Here is a 24,873-nt window from a genome sequence, read left to right as displayed (position 1 = left end):
ACCAGCACTCACGCGGAAAACAGCGAGTGAACAGCGCGCGCATCAAGCGACAGGTGTAGGGCTGAGAGCTCGCGCGGTGGGAGGAGCGATGAGGCTTGATTGACAGGTGAAATGTGCTGCTCTACCTGCACACAAGGTGACAATGGAGGAAATACTGAAATTACAACAACACATACTGTACCTTACCATTTACACTACCGTTCAAAAGTTTGGGGTCACTTTGAAATGTCCTTATTTTTGAAAGAAAAGCACTGTTCTTTTCAATGAAGATCACTTTCAACTAATCAGAAATCCACTCTATACATTGCTAATGTGGTAAATGACTATTCTAGCTGCAAATGTGTGGTTTTTGGTGCAATATCTCCATAGGTGTATAGAGGCCCATTTCCAGCAACTCTCACTCCAGTGTTCTAATGGTACAATGTGTTTGCTCATTGCCTCAGAAGGCTAATGGATGATTAGAAAACCCTTGTACAATCATGTTAGCACAGCTGAAAACAGTTGAGCTCTTTAGAGAAGCTATAAAACTGACCTTCCTTTGAGCAGATTGAGTTTCTGGAGCATCACATTTGTGGGGTCGATTAAATGCTCAAAATGGCCAGAAAAATGTCTTGACTATATTTTCTATTCATTTTACAACTTATGGTGGTAAATAAAAGTGTGACTTTTCATGGAAAACACAAAATTGTCTGGGTGACCCCAAACTTTTGAACGGTAGTGTATATCTCTACATTTACTGTACCTTACCATGTCAGGGCAATTATACATACACTGATTTTGTTTCATGATCTCAAAACACACTTTCTAAGATTGTTTTACTCTTAAGAGTTCATTAGAAATAGCCAGAGGTGGACAAAGTACCCAATTTCATTGCTTAAAGCCAGTATCTCACTGGGCTGCGACAGCCTGCGACTAGTTGGAGACACAACAATTGCGATATGAGAATTAGTGACAATTTTTGGCGGCACGGTGGTGTAGTGGTTAGCGCTGTCGCCTCACAGCAAGAAGGTCTGGGTTCGAGCCCAGTGGCTGACGAAGGCCTTTCTGTGTGGAGTTTGCATGTTCTCCCTGTGTCCGCATGGGTTTCCTCCGGGTGCTCCGGTTTCCCCCACAGTCCAAAGACATGCAGGTTAGGTTAACTGGTGGCTCTAAATTGACCGTAGGTGTGAATGTGAGTGTGAATGGTTGTCTGTGTCTGTGTGTCAGCCCTGTGATGACCTGGCGACTTGTCCAGGGTGTACCCCGCCTTTCGCCCGTAGTCAGCTGGGATAGACTCCAACTTGCCTGCGACCCTGTAGAACAGGATAAAGCAGCTAGAGATGATGAGATGAGAGATGAGATAATGTGACAATCATTGATATTCGCATATTTTACCGCAGTTGTTGTGTCTCCAACTAGTCGCAGGCTTTCGCAGCCCAGCTTTCCCTCGACAGGCAGGGAAGTAGAGGAAGCCTCACAGAAACTGACTTGAGAAGGGTTCACGACGGCTTTGCGACATCAGTGACGCATTTGCGCTTATTTTGAGAGAAATTTTGTCGCACAAACTTTTTGGACATGTTCAAAATTTCAGCGATGAAGGAGCGACACTTTGCGACTCATGCGAGGAAATTGAGAAGCCCCGCGAATGTTTCAAGACACTTTTAAAACTCTCGCAAATGACGTTCGCAATTTGTTGCAAGCTGTCGCAGCCCAGTGAGATACTACCCTAAGCCAAAGTACAGATCCATCCATCCATTATCTGTAGTCGCTTATCCTGTTCTACAGGGTCGTAAGCGGTGGCACGGTGGTGCAGTGGTTAGCACTGTCGCTTCACAGCAAGAAGGTTTTGGGTTCGAGCCCAGCGGCTGACAAGGGCCTTCCCCACAGTCCAAAGACATGCAGGTTAGGCTAATTGGTGGCTCTAAATTAACTGTAGGTGTGAAATGTGACCTGGTGACTTGTCCAGGGTGTACCCCACCTCTCGCCCATAGTCAGCTGGGATAGGCTCCAGCTTGCCTGCGACCCTGTACAGGATAAGCGGCTACAGATAATGGATGGATCTATAAAACTGGCTACCATCCATCCATCATCTGTAGCCGCTTATCCTGTTCTAGAAGGTCGCAGGCAAGCTGGAGCCTATCCCAGCTGACTATGGGCGAGAGGCGGGGTACACCCTGGACAAGTCGCCAGATCATTGCAGGGCTGAAACAGAGACAAACAGCCATTCACACTCACATTCACACCTACGGTCAATTTAGAGCCACCAATTAACCTAACCTGCATGTCTTTAGACTGTGGGGGAAACCGGAGCACCCGGAGGAAACTCACGCGGACACAGACGTGCAAACTCCACACAGAAAGGCCCTCGTCGGCCGCTGGGCTCAAACCCAGGACCTTCTTGCTGTGAGGCGACAGTGCTAACCACTAAGTACAGATCCCACTGGTCAAATGTTACTCCAATACAAATGAAAGTTGTACAGTCAATTTTTTACTTAAGTTAAAGTACTGAAGTACTTGCTTTTAAAAATACTTAAGTATTAAAAGTACATCTGTCAACGCATTGTTGTATTATTGCCACAAAGCTTACAAAATCTAATGCCACTACCAAGGACGGAAATGTGAATTCAAAAAATGAATGCATGCTGTGCTATCATGGTGGTTTAACATTAAGCTAGCTAGTCAGTGTTAGCTCCACCTGACATGCTAGCAAACTCTTTTCAAACTCAAAATCATATTGGGTAGCTAACGCTACTAGAAAAAAAAAAGAGTTCTACATTCTGTTTATTTGGCAAGATTATGCTGAAACATATTTCTGAAAGGACTTCAGATAAGTTAACGTTATTCATGTTAGTGTAACTCCGTTTTTACATGCTAACTAGCACTGTCCAAGTTAACTAGCTATGTGTAAATGTTAGCTGTGGACAAGGCAATGGCAACTTGGCGGGCAAATCCATAGAAAAGTCATTTGACGAACCAGACTGCGTAGCTATATTTGAAGCATTATCGCTAGCTCTAAAAGCACAGACAACTTCATTGCAAGCTTTCTCTTGGGATAAAACATTTACATCTCGCTTCCGCAGGTTGGACAGCAAGTATTTGTAGGCCGTGATGTGGTTCGTTTTCGGCAAACAAAGCAAACATTTAAAACGTATCTTTAATCATTAATGTATCTTTAATCCTTTCAGAAAACTGAAACATGGGTTCTCGGTATGGCCATGAGTGCGTGCATTCCCCAGAAGAACCGCCTGCTTCCATTCTGCCATCAACTGATTGCGTTCAAATAACGCTGCTGAGAAATCATTGAACTTGATTTTATCCAGTCGATGGATGTGACGTGACCCTAGTGATTACTGACAGACTGTCTCAGTGTCACCTGCGAAAAAAACAATCACGTTTTAGAAAAGAAAAGAAAACACATCCACTTTCAAAGCCGCTTCAAAGTAACGAGTAACGAGGGCCTTGACAGAAATGTAGTAGAGTAAAAAGTACTATATTTGTCCTTCAAATGTAGTGACGTTAAAGTCATAAGTTTAAAAAAAATACTCAAGTAAAGTACAGATACTCAAAAAGTGTACTTAAGTACAGTGCTCAAGTAAATGTACTTCGTTACTGTCCACCTCTGGAAATAGCCATTGTCTTTGATAAATTAAGCTGTCTTGATTTTTATTTGCATTTTTAAAGGGTCATCACTTGCCTAAATAGATCTAAAATTGAGAGTAAATTTTAATAGTTGCTAATTGTTTACTTGAAGGATTTCCATCTGGCCACCTATCAGAGCAGACCGTTTCAGTTAGGTGTGTAATTCAGTATGGTCAGGGAGAGGCAGCTTCAAAGAATAGAATGAGAAAGGAGCAACATGGTGGAACAGCCTTGGCTTGAATATCACTGGCTGCCATAAGGCTGACATCAGCCTGAAAGCCTCTGTCCTGCCTTTGGTCATGACAACGAAAAGCACTTTGATTTTTTTTTCCCTCTTAAAACACACATACACAAAGATCATCATGCCTAATAAAAAGACAGATGTTTCTCTCATTTCTGTAAAAGACAAGCTGTGCATTCTTTCCAGTCCTTTCAAAACACTCTGGCTTCCACATGTACAAATGTTCTGAGGTGGAGGTGCTGTTAAATTACATTTGAAAAAAAAAAATCAGTCAGTTTGTTCATTTTGGCAGATCGTGAATTTTTACCAGCAGGTTTTGGTGTTAGTTCACAAGCAGCCAAGTGTAATAAATACGGTGTTACTTAACTATTACTTACCAGTATTATAAGTACTGCACCATAACATTTTGTAATGATGGTTTGACTTTATACAATACACTTTAAAACTGACAAAGCTAATTTTGATCATTGGAAAGTAAAACGTACCACTCAACTACTAAGAGATGTGCAAACTGATTGAAATGGTGTTAGTTGGGTCGTTGGAAAAACTCTTTTTGTTTGGGACCTATTATCTAACATGAATAAAGAGTAAGACTGGACCAGACATGTCATCTCAATTGAAATAAACACACGCCCTCTACTGGACAAACTTAAAAATAATAAAATGCCTATCAAAAACTGTACAATGGGAACATTCATCTCATCTCATTATCTCTAGCCGCTTTATCCTGCTCTACAGGGTCGCAGGCAAGCTGGAGCCTATCCCAGCTGATATTACATTGCATGTTCTCCCCGTGTCCGCGTGGGTTTCCTCCGGGTGCTCCGGTTTCCCCCACAGTCCAAAGACATGCAGGTTAGGTTAACTGGTGGCTCTAAATTGACCGTAGGTGTGAATGTGAGTGCGAATGGCTGTTTGTCTCTGTGTCAGCCCTGCAATAACCTGGAGACTTGTCCAGGGTGTACCCTGCCTCTCGCCCATAATCAGCTGGGATAGGCTGCCTGCGACCCTATAGAACAGGATAAGCGGCTACAGATAATGGATGGATGGTAGCCAGCTTATAGATAGCCGCTTATCCTGTCCAGGCAAGCTGGAGCCTATCCCAGCTGACCTATGGGCAAGAGGACAAGTCGCCAGGTCACATTCACACCTACAGTCAATTTAGAGCCACTAAATTAGCCTAACCTGCATGTCTTTGGACTGTAGGAGGAAACCGGAGCACCCGGAGGAAACCCACATAGACACGGGGTGAACATGCAAATTCCACACAGAAAGGCCCTCGTCGGCCACTGGGCTCGAACCCAGAACCTTCTTGTTGTGAGGCGACAGTGCTAACCACTGCACCACCGTGCCACTGCTTACAGATCTGAAAGTGCAATTATTTTGTAAATGCGATTGTATTAAGTATAGATGTAATGTATGCAGTCAGGTCCAGAATTACTGACAACCTTGGTAAAGAAAAAGTTTATGAAAACAGTGGTTCGTTAGTTCAATCTCACAATGAGGATAAAATAACTTTTAATTAATTGAGACACCTTTATTATAAGAAAAATATAAATAAAAAACACCTCATCAAAATATATTTTTAACAAAATCTTATCATTCTGTGACTGCATTATGTCATCATTTAAAGTTTACAACAGTTTCACAGAGTTATCAGGTTATCAGACACACACATATCTAGTCACTTTGGTGGAGTTGCATTAAGTACAAGCCTGATATTTTTACAAGCACCAACTATACAGATCCTAATAAATGGGAGGAAATCACTTAAACAATAAACCATATTATTACAATTACATCTTGATGTTGTAGGTACACACACAGTCCCTTTAAGAAACTACATTTCCCATCAGCCAACTTCCGCGTTGACCTACGTCACGCGTGGGTGGGATCACCTATGTCACATCCTCCATGATTCCATAAGAAACTAAAGCACGTTACTCTCTCCCTCTTTCGGCGCCGTGAATTCAACACGGACACAAGGAGGATTGCTCACTCCGCCGAGCAAACCCAAGAACAGACGTCTTTTCTTTTCCTCAAGAATCAGAGTTTCATGCTTTTCTTTCACCTTTGGCCACAGTAGATTCTGGAATCGCGCGATTTTCAACTCAGAGTTACAACCGGTTTTATTCATTATAAGTACGTACGACTGCAGCCCAAGCAGTTAATTTAAAATTAGAAGCGACCGGATCCTTCTAATTAAATCGCTGTGCACATTGTCTGATCAAAGACTCTCTTTTCATCACGAGCGACCACGCGTCGGACCAAGAAATTCTCTGCGCCTCACCGAGGCCTTCACAACGGTGAAACTCCAGAAATCTCGGAACATCTTCTCATAATCTCGCATAGAGACGAGATACTGAAGTAAGAGACTGGCATTTGGGCAGAAAAACTAGTCTTAGGAATTAGTTTTATGAAGAAGTGTGAATTTAAACTCAGGAACGGTTTAATTGTGTACACTGTAAACACTTAGGATGTTGAATTAATGATTGTCCCATTTTGTTTTAATCTCTCAATTGTTTAATAGATAGGCTTTGCATGCTTCTCTTTATCCCTTACTAACATCCTCAATTTCCTTATTACACATTTTGACCTCATCAAGATTTCAGTGGATTCAGTACTGTTATAAGCTAGTGAAATTAGCCTATGGCTAATTCTTTTGTCCCATTAGCATCCAGGGCTAATTGTATTGTCTCAAGGGAACACGTGGCGGCCCTCCTCCACAGGCCTCACAAACACACCTTAGCTAGCATCCCTTTGTCTTAGCTAGCGACACAAGGCTAATCTGTGTCTCCACACGTGGCCAACACATCTTAGCTAGCAACCAGAGCTAAATCCTTTGTTCTCAAACCCCACGTGGTGACACACACCCCTTAGCTAGCAACACAAAGCTAATTCTTTTGTCTTGGCAACCAAAGCTAATTCTTTTGAGTTAGCTACCAGAGCTAATTCTTTTGTTCCCACTTAGAAACACGTGGTCACGACCACACACACCTCTGATACCATACACACACTCACACACCGTTGATGCTTGTTTATATGTATATATCTGCTGACATTATTAATTTTTATCTTTGTTATAATAAGATTATTATTGAAACTGTTTTTCATTTGTTGTTCCAATACTTTTGAAGTTACCCAAATCTCAAAGAATTCCAAGGTGCATATGATTTATGTAATATGGTAAGTGATCATAATAATTTGGAATATACCATAATTTACTGTAGCTGTTTGGTAATTTATTATTAAGCACCAAAATTAATGGTATTAATTAATGAGACTGATTCAATGGTATGATTCAATGAGACTGATTCAATTTAATTATTAACCTTCAGATTTAATGAGATTGATCACTCAGTTACCCATTGCACCCACAATGTGGACTATGGCTTATTTTAACATTAGTCTCCTCAACTCATGCCACATGTGCAAAAATAGAAAAAAAAGATAGAAACAAAAAAACCTCATTTTGTTAATGTCTATTTTGCATTCTGTGTGTTTGTACAATTTAGAGAAATGTAGTTAACGGCATGTTCTCAGTTCAAAGTCTCTCATCCTATTTCAAACCAGTGTTTATGCTGAGACAGAGGATCTGCACTGGTACGTTATGGAACATGAAGTCCATACATCAAGTGAAGTGCTGCTGTAGACATGGATTTATCCCATCAGGACAGACCTAGTGTGTCATGAGTAAATGCTGAAAAACAAAAGAAAGAGCAAGAAAATAATTAATTATCTTCAGTTCAAGTAAAGAAGTGAACATGTAATTTCAAACTGCTAAAAAAAGTTTATGGACAATACACTTTTACTTTCGTTTCCATGCTCAAACAACTAAAAATTCCCTAGGAGCATCTTTACACATTTTTTACGTCATTATTAAAAGTTCAATTTAATTTAATTCAATTTTATTTGTATAGCGCTTATAACAATGGACATTGCCGCAAAGCAGCTTGATAGAAATATATAAATTCAAGATATAATTTTTACGCATATGAATTTATAAATTTATGAGCAAGGTGATGGTGACAAGGAAAAACTCCCCGAGACAACATGAGGAAGAAACCTTGAGAGGAACCAGACTCAAAAGGGAACCCTTGTGTTTTGGTGTCACCCAGAAGAGAATCAGTGGCACAATTCCTGCTCTAAAAATGAATATGTTCAACCTTAGCTAACACTAACACTACCTAACACACGTAATGGTGAGATGCAGCTTTTTGAAGCATTCCAGCCAGATATGTTGTAAAATTGTTCCTTTCTCAAAGCATTCGTTGCACACTAGATGCTCCAAGAGGTTAAAAGAAAATAGTCTTGTGTAGCCTGTAACACTGTGCTGCATGTATAAAGGCCAATAAGAAATATTGGCTGTTATAAACAATGTTAAATTTAGATGTGGTGTCTGAGATTGAGATTGGATATGCTTCTATATTGTCAGACAGTCATAAAAGTGTTTATGTAACTGGGAAGATGGTGAGTGAAAACAATAAAGAAAATGTAATTAATCTCAGCCTTAATTAACAGCAGTGACAATTAAAATGCAAGTTTACATGTATGTACCTTATTGGGAGATATTACTGGCAACTGACACCATTCCAACGCTATACTATCACCAACAATAACCAACAAATTGTGGGAATTGAGTATTCTGTCCGTATTCACCGATCAGTCATAACATTATGACCACTGACAGTTGAAGTGAATAACATTGATTATCTCATTACAGTGGCACCTGTCATGGGGTGGGGTATATTAGGCAGCAAGAGAACAGCCAGTTCTTGAAGTTGATGTGTTGGAAGCAGGAAAAATGGGCAAATGTAAGGATCTGAGTGACTTTGACAAATTGTGATGGTTAGATGAGCGGGTCTGAGCATCTCCAAAAGGGCACATCTTGTAGGGTGTTCCTGGTGTGCAGTGGTTAGTACCTACCAAAAGTGGTCCAAGGAAAGACAACCAGTGAACTGGTGACAGGGTCATGGGCAGCCAAGCTGAAAAAGTTAATGCTGCTATCTTTCTGTTTCAGCCAGCATTACCTTTTTCAACAGTTTGTGCTACAGTAGCTCTTCTGTGGGATTAGACCATATGGGCTAGCCTTCATGCCCCATCCAAATGAATGAACCTTGGCTACCCATGACCCTGTCGCCAGTTCACTGGTTGTCCTTCCTTGGACCACTTTCGGTAGGTACTAAGCACTGCATACCGGGAACACCCCACAAGATGTTCCGTTTTGGAGATGCTCAGACCCAGTCATCTAGCATCACAATTTGGCTCTTGTCAAAGTCACTCAGATCCTTACGCTTGCCCATTTTTCCTGCTTCCAACACATCAACTTCAAGAACTGACTGTTCTCTTGCTGCCTAATATATCCCACCCCTTGACAGGTGTCATTATAATCAGATAATCAAATGTTCTTCACGTCACCGGTCAGTGGTCATAATGTTATGGCTGATCGGCGTATATGCTACTTGAAACACCCCACCAAAACTGAACACGTCCCTGAACAAGGCTTCAATTCATCACTGAAGATTATTATTACAGGAAAACAACACAAGCTTCGGTATGGAGCATCAACTGAAAGTACCCTGCCTTCTCGACATGCACTGTGAAGCTCCAATACTCAGCATAACTTCAACAACTCTATACAAGTAGAGCACCACTTTAGGTTTTTTTTTTTTTTTCAAAAAGTAAAACCATTGTATAAACTTTCAAAAACTCTGTTGTGACATGGGTAAAGAAAAAATATGTGAAAGATATCAACACAGAGAATGAAGTGTGAGAAGCAAGCACATTGAAGACCAAGCTGTGGAGAGCTGCAGCAGAATACAACTTCTCAGATAACACTTACGGACAGAGCAGCAAAAGCTGGCTTTGGCAGCATCATTTAAATTCACATGAATATTTAAGCACCGACAGCTTTTAGGCCTCTTTAGACTGGAGTGTCCTCGAGTGATCCAAGATAAGGTACGCAAGTGCAACAGAACATGATTGTCCAACTACTGATAAAGCAAGAACCACATATCTGTAAATGGGACTTGGCAATAGATTTAGTAATGTAATAATTCCCTCATTCTTAATACTATATTATTTAAGTATATTATAATGTTTTTATCTACTTTGAAGTGACTCTACAGAAAGAAAATAAACTAAATTATTTAGATGTCCTCAGAATTGTTTAAAAGTGAAACAAACAAATCTAAACATTGTTTAACTGATAAGTATTCACTCCCCAAAACCAATCCTTAGTGCATTGTCCTTTTGCAGTAATTACAGCTTTGAGTTGTTTCAGAGCTATATGAGCTTTGCACATTTTGTCCCATTCTTTAAAGCCTTTCAATTTCATAAAATCGGTGAAATTTAGTTCCCTCTGAAATTTGGTCATTGTGATATGTTTATTTCTGTAATATCTAAAAAATATATATACACATCAGGCCATTCTGTGGCTGGGAAGTTATTTAATTTGAGGGGATTCCCGAGCAAATAATGTGCATGAAATCGCTTGCTTCACGCAGTCAAGCAGACAGAGGAAGTCCATGTGCGCATGCGCAGGTTTACCTTTTTCTTTTCCTACCATTTTATGGCAGCTGGCATCCAGTGTTGCACTACTGCTATCTACAGGTTTACCTTGACCGTGCACTGACAGTTACATCATTCTGTTGCTAAACGAACAGCTGATCACACCGAGGGGCTCGCTGACCACTGATATTTATAAGTTTGGTCCTGCGTTTCCTTTCCTTTGCAACATAACGTTTTTTCTTCTTGCTTTCCGTTACTGTAGTTGGTCTTTCACGTTTCATTTGTGTCCTCCGTTTTTCTCTCCTGTTTCAAATTTGTGTCCCACAATGCCTTGCGTGAACGGGGAAAGCCCACCACATGATGCATGCTGTAGTATCTTGAATTGGGTCATAGTGAAGCAGGAAAAAATAGAGGAGAATTTAGGGCCACAATTCATTAATTGTTCTCTTAAAAAAAAAAAAAAACCTACTAAAATTGGAAGTCTGTGATTTGAATCCAGTAGCTTTCAGTCCACTAAACAAAAATAATTGGGTGTCAGGAAAAATTATTTTTATGACCTAAACTTGAAAAATCTGAAAGGCGGTCTACCTTTAATACAAACATTCTGTAACTCTCCAAAATTAGATTGAGTTAAACACTGAAACACTACAATTTTTAAGGTAATACCTACAATGTATTTAAAAAAACAAACAGAGCTGAGCCAGAGGTTGATATTCTGAGGGAAAAAAAAACCCCTCACAATTTTTGAGATTAAGTTGTAAGTTTATTACAAAGCATTTAGCAGACACTCTTATCCAGAGTGACATATAACAGGACCCTGATATAGCCACAGCAGTGGGTAGCCCGGGGAGCAGTTAGGGGTTAGGTGCCTTGCTTAAGGGCACTTCAGACATTCCTGCTGGTCCAGAGAAACCCCTTGAACTTTTTCACATTTTTCCACCTTACAACCACAAACTTAAAAGTTTTTTATTGAGCTTTTATGTGATAGACCAACACAGAGTAGCACATGATCGTGAAGTGAAACGAAAATGATAAATGGTCTTCAAAATTTTAAACAATTAAAAATCTGAAAAATGTGGTGTGCATTAGTATTCAGCCCCCCTGCATCAATACTTTGTAGAGCCACCTTTTGCTGCAATTACAGCTGCAAGTCTTTTGTGGTATGTCTCTACCAGCTTTGCACATCTAGACACTGACATTTTTGCCCATTCTTCTTTGCAAAATAGCTCAAGCTCAGCCAGATTGGATGGAGAGCGTCTGTGAACAGCAATTTTCAAGTCCTGCCACAGATGCGCAATGGGATTTAGGTCTGGACTTTGACTGGGCCATTCTAACACATGAATATTCTTTGATCTAAACCATTCCATTGTAGCTCTGGCTGTATGTTTAGGGTGATTGTCTTGCTGGAAGGTGAATCTCCTTCCCAGTCTCAAGTCTTTTGGAGCCTCCAACAGGTTTTCTTCCAGGATTACCCTGTATTTAGCTCCATCCATCTTCCCATCAACTCTGACCAGCTTCCCTGTCCCTGCTGAAGAAAAGCATCCCCATAGCATGATGTTGCCACCACCATGTTTCACAGTGGGGATGGTGTGTGCAGGGTGATGAGCAGTGTTAGTTTTCCGCCACACATAGCGCTTTGCATTTAGGCCAAAAAGTTCAACTTTGGTCTCATCTAACCAAAGCACCTTCTTCCACATGTTTGCTGTGTCCCCTGCATGGCTTCTGGCAAACTGCAAACGGGACTTCTTATGCCTGTTTTTCAACAATGGCTTTCTTCTTGCCACTCTTCCAAAAAGGCCAGATTTGTGGAGTGTACGACTTATAGTTGTCCTGCGCACAGATTCTCCCACCTGAGCTGTGGATTTCTGCAGCTCCTCCAGAGTGATCCTGGGCCTCTTGGCTGCTTCTCTGACCAGTGCTCTCCTTGCTCGCTCTGTCAGTTTAGGTGGACGGCCAGGTCTTGGTAGGTTTGCAGTTGTGCCATACTTTTTCCATTTTTGAATGATGGATTGAACAGTGCTTCTTGAGATGTTCAGAGCTTGGGATATTTTTTTATAACCTAACCCTGCTTTAAACTTCTCCAGAACTTTATTCCTGACCTGTCTGGTGAGTTCTTTGGTCTTCATGATGCTGTTTGTTCTTCAGTGTTCTCTAACAAATCACTGAGGCCTTCACAGAACAAGTGTATTTATGCTGAGAGTAAATTACACACAGTAGGACTCTATTAACTAATTAGATGACTTCTGAAGGCAATTGATTGCACTGGATTGTATTTAGAGGTATTAGAGTACAGGGGGGTTGAATACTAATGCACACCACATTTTTCAGATTTTTATTTGTTTAAAATTTTGAAGACCATTTATCATTTTCATTTCACTTCACAATTATGTGCTACTCTGTGTTGGTCTATCACATAAAATCTCAATAAAAAACTTTTAAGTTTGTGGTTGTAAGGTGGAAAAATGTGAAAAAGTTCAAGGGGTATGAATACTTTTTCAAGGCACTGTAGACACAGATTTAGGTCTGACTGGAAGAGGTTCTCCTCAAGAATTTGCCTGTATTTGTCTCCATCTATGTTGCCAAGCTTTCCAGTTCCTCTGCTGAAAAGCATCCCGAGAGCATGATGATGCTACCAGCACCATTCTTGATAACTGAAATGGTGTTACCTGGGTGTTGGGTTGTATTTAGTCTGTGTCAAATATAATGCTTTGCTTTTACATCAAATGGCTTGCAATCATTTTTTTCCCCCCAAAAGTTCTCAGATTTTGTCACATGCCTTCTAGCAAACTTTAGGTGTGTCTTTACATTAGCCCTCCTCAGAACTGACTTCCTTTTGGCCACTCTCCCATAGAGGCTGGATCAGTGAAGAGCTGATGTGGTCTCCACAGGTTTTCTTTTTCAGCCAATGAGTTGTGGAACTCCTTCAGTGTTGTCACTGGTCTCTTGGATACTTCTCTGACAATGGTCCTTCTTGTCTGTGTGCTCAATTTGCTATAAGTCAAGTCAAGTCAACTTTATTGTCAAATATGCTATACATGCTCGACATACAGCACAGATGAAATATCAGTCCTCTCTGACCCACGGTGCAAACTGGCAATGCAATAAATAAAAATAGAATAATTGAAAAAAACAAACAATATAAACAGTATAAACACTCTAGATAGGAACTAGACATAGACTAAACACTCAAACAATATAAACAGTATAAACACTAGATAAGAACAAGACATAGACTAAACACTCAGACAATATAAACAGTATAAACACTCTAGATATGAACTAGACTAAACACACACACACACACACACACACACACACACACACACACACACACACACACACACACAAATTGGTACAAATAACCAAACAGTCAAGGGCACTTGAGGTATAGCAGGTAAACATGAAACATGAAATAAGCAGTATAAACAAACTAGCAGCTGTTAAGGTGAGGTAGTGCGGAATAGTGCAAATGAGTGAGGTAAAGTGAGATGTACGGTCCCTGAGTTCAGTGCGTTAATGAACGAGGTAAAGTGAGATGTGCAGTCCCTGCGTTCAGTGTGTTAATGAACGATGAGATGTGTGTGTGTGTGTGTGTGTGTGTTGGGGGGGAAACTGTGAGGATGACATGTCAAATGCTGGGGGGGGGGGGGGGGGGGGGGCAGTGCTCTTAGGAAGGTTCAAAACTTTACTCATCTTTATCTGCCTTTTTTCTTCCAAACAACTTCATCTCGAAACTTAACAGGCAGTTCCTTGCTCTTCATGACAACAAGAGTGATCTGATCTGCCATTTTAGCTGTGAGACCTCCCAAAGTCAGGACATTTATTGTGCAACCATACAGTTGGACACAGGTGGATTTGAAATGAGCATACTGTAGGTGTACCCTGTTTAGTATGAGTGTTTAAAGTGTACCTGTAGTGAATTTTAATTCCTAGCTATTTCAAAAGATCACATATGATACCAGTGGTTCCTTCATGTAATGTTCGTAATAAGCTCTTGTCAAGTAAAAGCGAGTTTTAAGTCACTGCTCCGACAATCAGGTATAGTCAGAGACATGTTGCCTCCTTCATGGGCTGTTCCAGCACCGGTAGTGACGCACAGTCATTGGTTTGTCTGATTGTCTGGGCTGCAGTGGACTGGTCACTGACCCTGTGCTGCAGACACCAGTCTAAGATAACACATTATCAACCGATCTGCTCATTAGAAATAGAAGAAATATTTACACTTACTCAAGCTGATCTTTGGCTGGATTGAGTTGAAGTTTAAAAAAAAAAAAAAGAAAAAAGCCACCGTTCATCATCAGTGCGGCAATTCCCAAGATTGAACCGAATCGCTGTCCTGAATCATAAACTGAATGATCCGAAGGGCATAAAATCCATGTGGAATCTCGCAACAAGTTTTACCTCCAAACAGCCCAAATTATCCCTATATTCTCTAATGGGATGTGACACAGATTTTATCATGTTTACGGTGGGCATTCCCACCGCGAAAGAGATCAACCAATTGAAACTGAAAGAGTGAAAGTGATTATCATGCCGTTACCATCCCTGTGTCCGAAATCGTTCGCTCGTTCATGACTCCCTTCTCCGTATATAGGGAATTACTATATAGAGGACTATATAGTGAGCTCATTGGTAAAATGAAAAAACAAAACAAAACAATACAAACAAACAAAAAACGCTTTCGGACACTAGTCCGTCACGCTGGTATTTACGTCATTACTGTCACACAATTAAAATGTGCCACATCAGCCGGTTGGTGGGTTTTCAAAATAATAAATGCATGCATGTATTTTTGTGATAAATATATATTATACTAAGTGTATTTCCCATATTAATCAATACAAAGTACCTGCATCTTTCAGTTTTTTTTAAATCAAGGCTGAATACCTTCTTCTTTGCCGCTGCCTTTTATTAAATCAAATTTGAGACTTTTAATTTGATTTCTTTCAGCGCGACCGCAATGCATGATGAGATATGTTGCTTGGTTAGTGACCATCGGTTGTACATTACTTTTCGTGATGCATTGTGGGATACTTTGAGTGCACTATATAGGGTGTAATAATCCTCACTATCGTTTCGGACAGCATTACAAAATGTTGTCCTCACTATATAGTGCGCTACATAGTGAGTAAGGAGTGATTTCGGACAGAGGGGATGTGTATAGTCTTTTATGAATGCGGAAGTGCACGCTCCGGTGTCACCGAGTAAGGTGACAAGTTTTATGTTTCATCTAATTTAGGTAATTTAAAAACTATAATATTATTTGGCAGTGGGCACATAGGAAAGCGTAAAGTATAAAGTTTCGGTCAATATGTTTATCATGCTTATATGACAAAATACTCGCAAAGATATTTATCTCAATACATGACCTACTCATTCTAAACCTGTCGAGCTTCGCCGGCGAAGGTCTCGACCCCAAAGTATAACCAAATCTACTTGCACATAATGCCATGAAATAATACATATGTGCCATCAAATAAATATCTATTACAAAAATTAGATCTATATTTATTTAACATGTTCTGAAGTTATTTGACTGGGAACTGGGAATCTCGACCCACAGAACACTGCTTGTTTACTTGCACCCGATAACCCGGAATCAACGACTGTACATCACTTCCGGCCGGCAATGGCTACTCCTTGTGGTCCACAAAATTGCTTTTATGGTGTTTTTTTTTGACTGAATGTGCACGTCTTTTGTCTATAAGTAATACATAAAAGCACGATTAATGTTGTAAGCATGACCAGTACCGGTACACTAAGTCTGAATACAGAAAACTACTGAGATAGAATTCTTCTTCTTTTCCCCATAGCCAGCAAGGGCTGTAAAGGCACCACTGACGACATTTTAGTAGTCCAGCATTGGTGTCTTGGGTATTTAAACTTAGCAGAGCCCATCCCTCTCCAAGCTTGATCAATGGACAATTTAGAGTAGCCAGTTAGCCTAACTGCATGTCTTTTGACTGTGGGGGAAGGGGGGGGGGGGGGGGGGGGGCGTTCGAGTTGAGGCCCCAATGCAGAACTCACCGTCGTCGGGTTTATTGATACTACAAATGATGAATTGGGTTTATATAATTAACTAACAAGTGTAGGGGCTTCCGGTATGGTGCTGAAACGAGCAACAGCACAAGTTGCGAGCTCCTGCATGGTCTTACTCCTCCCTTCTGAGATATCAACGTTGTAAGTTAAAAATAACTTGTTTGAGCATGGAAGGGGGTAAAAGAAAGATGAAAGGAAAATCGCAACAGGACCAAACTATCAACGACAATTCATTGTCAGAAAATGAAGACGACCTCGACGCCACTAGCAACAAAGCTAAATATGAGGATATGGACGCTATTCAAGCTAACATTATCACCGAGATAAAAGCGGTCCGCTCCGACATGAAGAAGGAATACTTCGAAACTATAGCAGTACTGAAGAAAGAGCTGACGGATTTCAGAGAAGAAATTAACCAGAAGCTTAGTTCTATCGGTACAGACCTACAAGAAATAACAGAAAGAGTGGGAGAGACGGAGCAACAAGTGGCGGATATGGAAGAACAGAGTGCTGAGATTAGCGAGCTGCTCTCCCACACCCTGGAAATCCAGCAAAGCCTCCAAACCCAGCTCACGGACCTGGAGGCTCGATCCCGCAGGAACAATATACGTATTGTAGGGACAGCCACAGTCCCCATCTAGAACTGCAAATCACATCAACTAACTCCCGCGATGACCTACGTCACGTCATCCATGATCACCTACGTCACGTCACCGCGACTCTATAAGTGACCCGGTCACCCTCAATTCGCTCTCTCTCTCTGTTGATCTTCGTGTCATACAGACATATAGAGATACCCCCGTTCATCGGACCATCCGAAATCACGACGTCTGCCTTGCAAGAAAGAAGACTCAACGCGCTTTCGTATATACCACTGGCCATGGTAAAGAGTACCTAAGTTGCGTCGTCTCACTCAATTGAGTTACAACCGGTTTATTTGTTTATTATACAGTGGTGCTTGAAAGTTTGTGAACCCTTTAGAATTTTCTATATTTCTGCATAAATATGACCTAAAACAACATCAGATTTTCACACGAGTCCTAAAAGTAGATAAAGAGAACCCAGTTAAACAAAAGAGACAGAAATATTATACTTGGTCATTTATTTATTGAGGAAAATGATCCAATATTACATATCTGTGAGTGGCAAAACTATGTGAACCTTTGCTTTCAGTATCTGGTGTGACCCCCTTGTGCAGCAACAACTGCAACTAAACGTTTCCGGTAACTGTTGATCAGTCCTGCACACCAGCTTGGAGGAATGTTAGCCCATTCCTCTGTACAGAACAGCTTCCACTCTGGGATGCTGGTGGGTTTCCTCACATGAACTGCTTGCTTCAGGTCCTTCCACAACATTTCGATTGGATTAAGGTCAGGATTTTGACTTGGCCATTCCAAAACATTAACTTTATTCTTCTTTAACCATTCTTTGGTAGAACGACTTGTGTGCTTAGGGTCGTTGTCTTGCTGCATGACCCACCTTCTCTTGAGATTCAGTTCATGGACAGATGTCCTGACATTTTCATTTAGAATTTGCTGGTATAATTCAGAATTCATTGTTCCATCAATGATGGCAAGCCGTCCTGGCCCAGAAGCAGCAAAACAAGCCCAAACCATGATACTACCACCACCATGTTTCACAGATGGGATAAGGTTCTTATGCTGGAATGCAGTGTTGTCCTTTCTCCAAACATAATGCTTCACATTTAAACCAAAAAGTTTTATTTTGGTCTCATCCGTCCACAAAACATTTTTCCAATAGCCTCTTGGCTTGTCCACGTGATCTTTAGCAAACTGCAGATGAGCAGCAATGTTCTTTTTGGAGAGCAGTGGCTTTCTCCTTGCAACCCTGCCATGCACACCATTGTTGTTCAGTGTTCTCCTGATGGTGGACTCATGAACATTAACATTAGCCAATGTGAGAGAGGCCTTCAGTTGCTTAGAAGTTACCCTGGGGTCCTTTGTGACCTCGTCAACTATTACACGCCTTGCTCTTGGAGTGATCTTTGTTGGTCGACCACTCCGGAGGAAGATAACAATGGTTTTGAATTTCCTCCATTTGTACACAATCTGTCTGACTGTGGATTGGTGGAGTCCAAACTCTTTAGAGATGGTTTTGTAACCTTTTCCAGCCTGATGAGCATCAATAACACTTTTTCTGAGGTCCTCAGAAATCTCCTTTGTTCGTGCCATGACACACTTCCACAAACGTGTTGTGAGGATCAGACGTTGATAGATCCCTGTTCTTTAAATAAAACAGGGTGCCCACTCATGCCTGATTGTCATCCCATTGATTGAAAATACCTGATCCTAATTTCACCTTCAAATTAACTGCTAATCCTCGAGGTTCACATACTTTTGCCACTCACAGATATGTAATATTGGATCATTTTCCTCAATAAATAAATGACCAAGTATAATATTTTTGTCTCATTTGTTTAACTGGGTTCTCTTTATCTACTTTTAGGACTTGTGTGAAAATCTGATGATGTTTTCGGTCATATTTATGCAGAAATATAGAAAATTCTAAAGGGTTCACAAACTTTCAAGCACCACTGTAAGTGACGTTACGACTGCAGCCCAAGCAGTTAATTAAAAGTTAGAAGCGACCGGATTCCTTCTGACTTAATTGCTGTGCACGTTATTGATCAGAGACTTTTCCTCACGAACGACGAAGCTTCGGATCAAGGACTTCTCTGCGCCTTCACAGGAGCGACCCACGAGCCTTCTGTGAACCTCCGCGAGCACCCGAAACTCCGTGAAACTTCGGGACATCCCTGCATTCCTGCATAGGAGCAAGATACTGGAAGTAAGGCTGGCATTTGGGCAAACTAGTCTTAGGAATTAGCTTTATGAAGTAGTGTGAATTTAAACTCAGAAACTGTTTAATTGTGCACACTGTAGACACTTAGAGTGTCGAGTTGATCATTGTTGTTCTACATTGTTCTCTCCATTGTTTTAATAGATAGGTTGTTGCATGCTCTTCTCTATCCTCTCTAACACCCCTTAATTTCATTATTACACACACTTTGACCTCATCAAGATTTCAGTGGATTTGGTAATGTTATAAGGTAGTGGAATTAGCAACCACGACGAATTCCTTTGTCTCAAGAAGACCACGAGGTGATTTTCCCTTCCCCCCCAACACCTTAGATAACATTCCAATCTCTGATTTATTTACCTTGTGTGTCCTCGCGCGCATCTCCAAACTTTACAGCGCATCCTCATGCATACACATATTCTGTCCGCGCACCTCCCGCGCGCATACTCAAACTCTCTCTCTCCTCCTCTCTGCCTCGCACTCCTCCCTTCTCACACTGCGCAGCCGCGCACGGGACACGCCCTAAGAGCTCAGTCACTCGCTTGGCAGCAAGGAGACATCTCTCTCTCTCTCTCCTCTCGCTCTCCCTCTCTCACACACCCACGCTCACACACACATACACACACGCTCATCGAGTGTACTACCTCACTGTTTGTGCCTTGTCTATATATTGCTGCTGACCATACTGAATGTATTCAACTGCTATTACCCATTTAGTATCGTTGTTATAATAAATTCAATTATTCTGTTAAACTGTGCTTGTCCATTTTGCTGCTGTATCCTGGAAGTCACACAATCTCAAAGAACTCCAAATTGCCTTCACCCAAGTGTATATGAATGCTATTGGCTGTAGTGTCTATGTAATATGGTAAGTAATACATTATTACTGCATCAGTAGTGATCATAATAATTTGGAATATACCATAATTTAGCTGTTTGGTAATTTATTATTAAACACCAAAATGAATGGTATTATTAATGAGACTGATTTAATGAGACTGATTTAATGAGACTGATCACTTAAGACCAATTGCACCCACAGTATCCATGGAATTCCCGAGGGGTCTGAAGGTGACAACATACAGGACTTTGTTGAGAAGTTCATTAAAATAGGGCTGTCTCTCTCCAAGGCTAGACTCGGGATACAACGCTGTCACCGATCCCTCGGATCCAGACCACCGCAGGGATCCAGCCCAAGGTCTACGATAATCTACTTCCAGGAATATAAAACAAAAGAAATGGTGCTCCGATCTGCCTGGAAAAAGAGGGAGATTTGTTTTGAGGGAAAAAGAGTGTTTTTTGAACAGGACTATCCAACCGAAATATTAAAAAAGAGGAGAGCTTATGCCGACATTAGGAAGACACTAAAAAAGAATGGGCTACGCTTCTAGACTCTGTATCCATCAAAACTCAAAGTGTTTTTCAACACCGGTCCAGTCTTCTATAGCAGTGCAACGGAGGCAACGGATGATCTTAAGAAGAGAGGATATGCACTGGATAGCACCAGAGCCGATGCCGCCATGGGACCCGCACCTACGACTGGACCGAGACACCATCCATGGGAAAAGGTAGGTGCAAGACCGCGCCATGATCACCTGAGACAAATCCAGGAAAAACTAAAAACTTTCCGACGGAACATGGATGCTTTATGAAATGCCATGGTGTAAATAAACAGACTGTGTTACATGTAAGAGATCGGTAAGAAAAAACTTTAATAACATCATAGGCTGAAATGAGCCGGTGAGATGGACCGATTAACATTGATATTCAGAGATTAAGCGATTCATCCTATTATAATTCTTAAATAGTTAAAATGACCATTAAAGCAGGGAAACTATGTTTGTCTCGTAATGTGCACTGCTCTGAATTTAAACAATGTTATTCAGAGATGTCAGTATGCACTGGGAGGGGTCCATTCATGGTGAAGGGCTTCCCCACCCAACTTTGAAGTTGAGTTCATACTTCAGAAATGGAAGTCACTTGAGTTAAAAATGTGTAGTTATATGTTCAGTTCTATTTTGGTTCACAGACAGAAGTTGGTTTGTTCAGGTCATCTTGTCAGGTTGAATATTCAGGTGAATATTTACTTTTTCCTTTTTGTCAGTTGAGATGATTCATCCCCTCCTAGAACTGCCACCTTATTGTGGTGGAGGGGTTTGTGTGCTTGAATGATCCTAGGAGCTATGTTGTCGGGGGCATTATGCCCCTGTTAGGGTTTCCCAAGGCAGACAGGTCCTAGGTGACAGGCCAGACCAAGAGCAGTTCACCAAAAAACCCCTATGGAGAAAAAATCCAGGACCGTGCTATGGTCATGAGCTTTGGGTAATGACAGAAAGAACAAGATCGCGGATACAAGCGGCTGAAATGAGTTTCCTTCGCAGGGTGGCTGGGCGCTCCCTTAGAGATAGGGTGAGAAGCACAGTCACTCGGGAGGAGCTCGGAGTAGAGCCGCTGCTCCTCCACATCGAGAGGAACCAGCTGAGGTGGCTCGGGCATCTTTTTCGGATGCCTCCTGGACGCCTCCCTGGGGAGGTGTTCCAGGCATGTCCCCCCGGGAGGAGGCCCCGGGGAAGACCCAGGACACGCTGGAGGGACTATGTCTCTCGGCTGGCCTGGGAACGCCTCGGTGTTCTTCCCGAGGAGCTGGCCGAGGTGTCTGGGGAAAGGGAAGTTTGGGCTTCCATGCTTAGACTGCTGCCTCCGCGACCCGGTCCTGGATAAGCGGAAGAAGACGAGACGAGACGAGACGAGACGAGATGATTCATCAAACATAAAAAGCTATCACTCTGAATGTAAATGGGTTACACAACCCTATAAAAAGAAGTAAAACAATTGCTAAAATGAAAAGAGAAAAACAGGATATAATTTTTTGGCAAGAAACGCATCTCTCAAATATTGAACATGATAAGCTGAGAAAAATGGGTTTTAAAAACAAATTTTATTCATCCTTTGAAAGAGGAAATACAAGAGGAGTTGCAATATTAATTTCGAACAGAATAAATTTTATGTTTTCCTCCCAAATTACTGATAAGGAAGTGCGTTATGTACTAGTCAAAGGTTTTATAGACCACAAAGAAGTCACCTTATTGAATGTCTATAGGCCGCCGGGAAATAATAAACAGTTGATTAAAAAGATTTTTGACCTAATATCGGTGGAAACCTCAGGTGTACTAATATGTGGAGGAGACTGGAATATTCAATTGTGCCCAATCATGGACTCATCTCATCTCATTATCTCTAGCCGCTTTATCCTTCTACAGGGTCGCAGGCAAGCTGGAGCCTATCCCAGCTGACTACGGGCGAAAGGCGGGGTACACCCTGGACAAGTCGCCAGGTCATCACAGGGCCGACACATAGACACAGACAACCATTCACACTCACATTCACACCTACGGTCAATTTAGAGTCACCAGTTAACCTAACCTGCATGTCTTGGGACTGTGGGGGAAACCGGAGCACCCGGAGGAAACCCACGCGGACACGGGGAGAACATGCAAACTCCGCACAGAAAAGCCCTCGCCGGCCACAGGGCTCGAACCCGGACCTTCTTGCTGTGAGGCAACAGCGCTAACCACTACACCACCATGCCGCCCCCAATCATGGACTATTCAAATAAAATAAAAAAGATAGGATCTGAAGCAGTATATGTTAAATAGCTGTTCAAAGAATTAGACATGATTGACATATGGAGAGACCTACACCCTCATGATAAATATTTTACTTTTTTTTCTCATCCCCATTCAGTGTACTCAAGAATCGATTATTTTTTCATATCCAACTTGGATAGACACAGGATTATAGATTGTGACATAGAAACAAGGGACATTTCTGATCACGCAGGGGTATACTTCACACTACATTTAGATAGCAAACCCAAGGAAACTTTGTGGAGACTTAACACAAACCTTCTGAATGACCCTCAGTGTCAAAAATACATAAAGAAAGAAATAGAAGATTATATCACTTATTATAACAATGGAACTGTGTCTCCAAGCACGCTCTGGGATGCTGCTAACGCAGTTTTGAGAGGCAAACTTATAATATGGTCTGCTCAGAAGAAAAAGGAAAGAGATACACAAATCAAGGAACTGGTTGAAAAGTTAAAATCTTTAGAGAGTAAACATATGGTAAGTAACGACTCCGAGGTCCTACAACAGATTCTAAATACAAAACAAACCTTAAATAATATTTTTGAAAGTCAGATAGCAGGAAGGGCTAAGTTATTTAAACAAAATTTCTACGAGAACAGTCCCAAATCCAAAAGACTCCTGGCATGGAGAATACGCAAACAGCAGGCAGAGACGTATATATAAAGTGAAAGATCCCCAGACTAATAAGGCATACCACAAATTGGAAGATATACAAAAAGTCTTTGAGTCATACTACACCAATTTATATGCTCAACCTGAAACAGCTTAAATAGCCCTTTCTATTTTTTATCCACTGTTTATGGGGATGAATGAAATCAGCTTGTTTTCTAAGCTTTGGACTTTGGTGTGAATTATTTATTTGCCAGTCATTCATGAGGCTTGACACTTAATCTGCAGCCCAGAACTGCTGTGGCTGATTCTTTGTCCCTATACGCATTAAATATGCTTTTGTGTTGGGTTGATCCATAGAACCACTCCCAACCAGCCGAACTGTGTTACAGCAATAACCTGTGAGCTGAAACTATATCAATAAGTGTTGCCAGGCAAAACAAACCTTGTCCAGTGGCACTTATGGGGAATATGAAGGAAGATATCACGGAAAAAATAGGTACCCTATGGGTACATGTGGCTACTGTTTATAAATAAAATTGTTTTCTGATCCCACGTCCATACAGTAAATATAGCATATATATTTACTCTATGAGGCAGTAGCCACAAAAATGAACCGTAATACAAAAATGAACAATTTAAAAATCACAGAAGTAAAATATACCAAGTGTCTGTACTTTATATTATTCTACTCTTACCGTTTTTGAAACTGAAACCTCTGAATCGAGGCTGACATACACATGCTGTCACCATGACCGAAACTCTTATTTACCGGAAAAGGCCCGGTGCTAGAGCTCAGTGGAATGCACTTTCCCTCTGTAATAAGCATAAACATGTCTGAAAGCGATTTCTTTAGTCCATTTATTTCGAATGGTGAACCGAATTGTATACACTCACCGACCATTTTAATCGGAACACGTGTGTGCGCATAGCGCGACTGTTACACTCTTACAGCACAATGACGTAGTGGCTAGCGCCTGTATATGAAGCAGTAGCCACAACAAAAACGATTTTGACCTTTTTGGTGACCTTGACTGGATGACCCTCAAAATGTTGGAGGTTCTACTTGAGACCAATGCCCATCTATCCTGAAAGTTACATGAAGATTGGTTTAGCCGTTTTCCTGTAATATCATTAACAAAGAAACAAACAAACCCCACCGAAAACAATACCTCGTCCCCGGTGGAATGCGTCCCAGGCGAGGTAATTAAGGTTAAAGCTATATAAATTAAAAATATATAAGAATTCAATAGATATTCAAACTGGTACCCTATAACCTATATACTTTTCAGTACGCAATTGGAATCCAAACTGGATTCATTGGATATTTAAGCAGGAAGTGAACAGCATACAGGTGTTTGTAATAAATATGAGCGAAAACCTGGAAGC

General features: G+C 41.2%; 1 protein-coding gene across 1 annotated transcript in view; it reads right to left on the bottom strand.

The window, feature by feature from the left end:
• Positions 1-7,084: 7,084 nt before the first annotated feature.
• The window catches only part of LOC132873097 (transmembrane protein 80-like), a 41,655-nt gene continuing 23,866 nt past the window's right edge, over positions 7,085-24,873 (bottom strand). Inside the window, exon 6 of the mRNA XM_060908339.1 lies at positions 7,085-7,556. Within this exon, the coding sequence (XP_060764322.1) occupies positions 7,544-7,556 (13 nt within the window). The 3' untranslated portion in view covers positions 7,085-7,543. The remainder of the gene's footprint in view (positions 7,557-24,873) is intronic.

The sequence above is a fragment of the Neoarius graeffei genome, chromosome 2 (genome assembly GCF_027579695.1).
Source record: "Neoarius graeffei isolate fNeoGra1 chromosome 2, fNeoGra1.pri, whole genome shotgun sequence".
Lineage (NCBI taxonomy): Eukaryota > Metazoa > Chordata > Actinopteri > Siluriformes > Ariidae > Neoarius > Neoarius graeffei.
The sequence above is the reverse complement of the archived record's forward strand: the minus strand, read 5'-3'. Positions and strand labels throughout refer to the sequence as shown.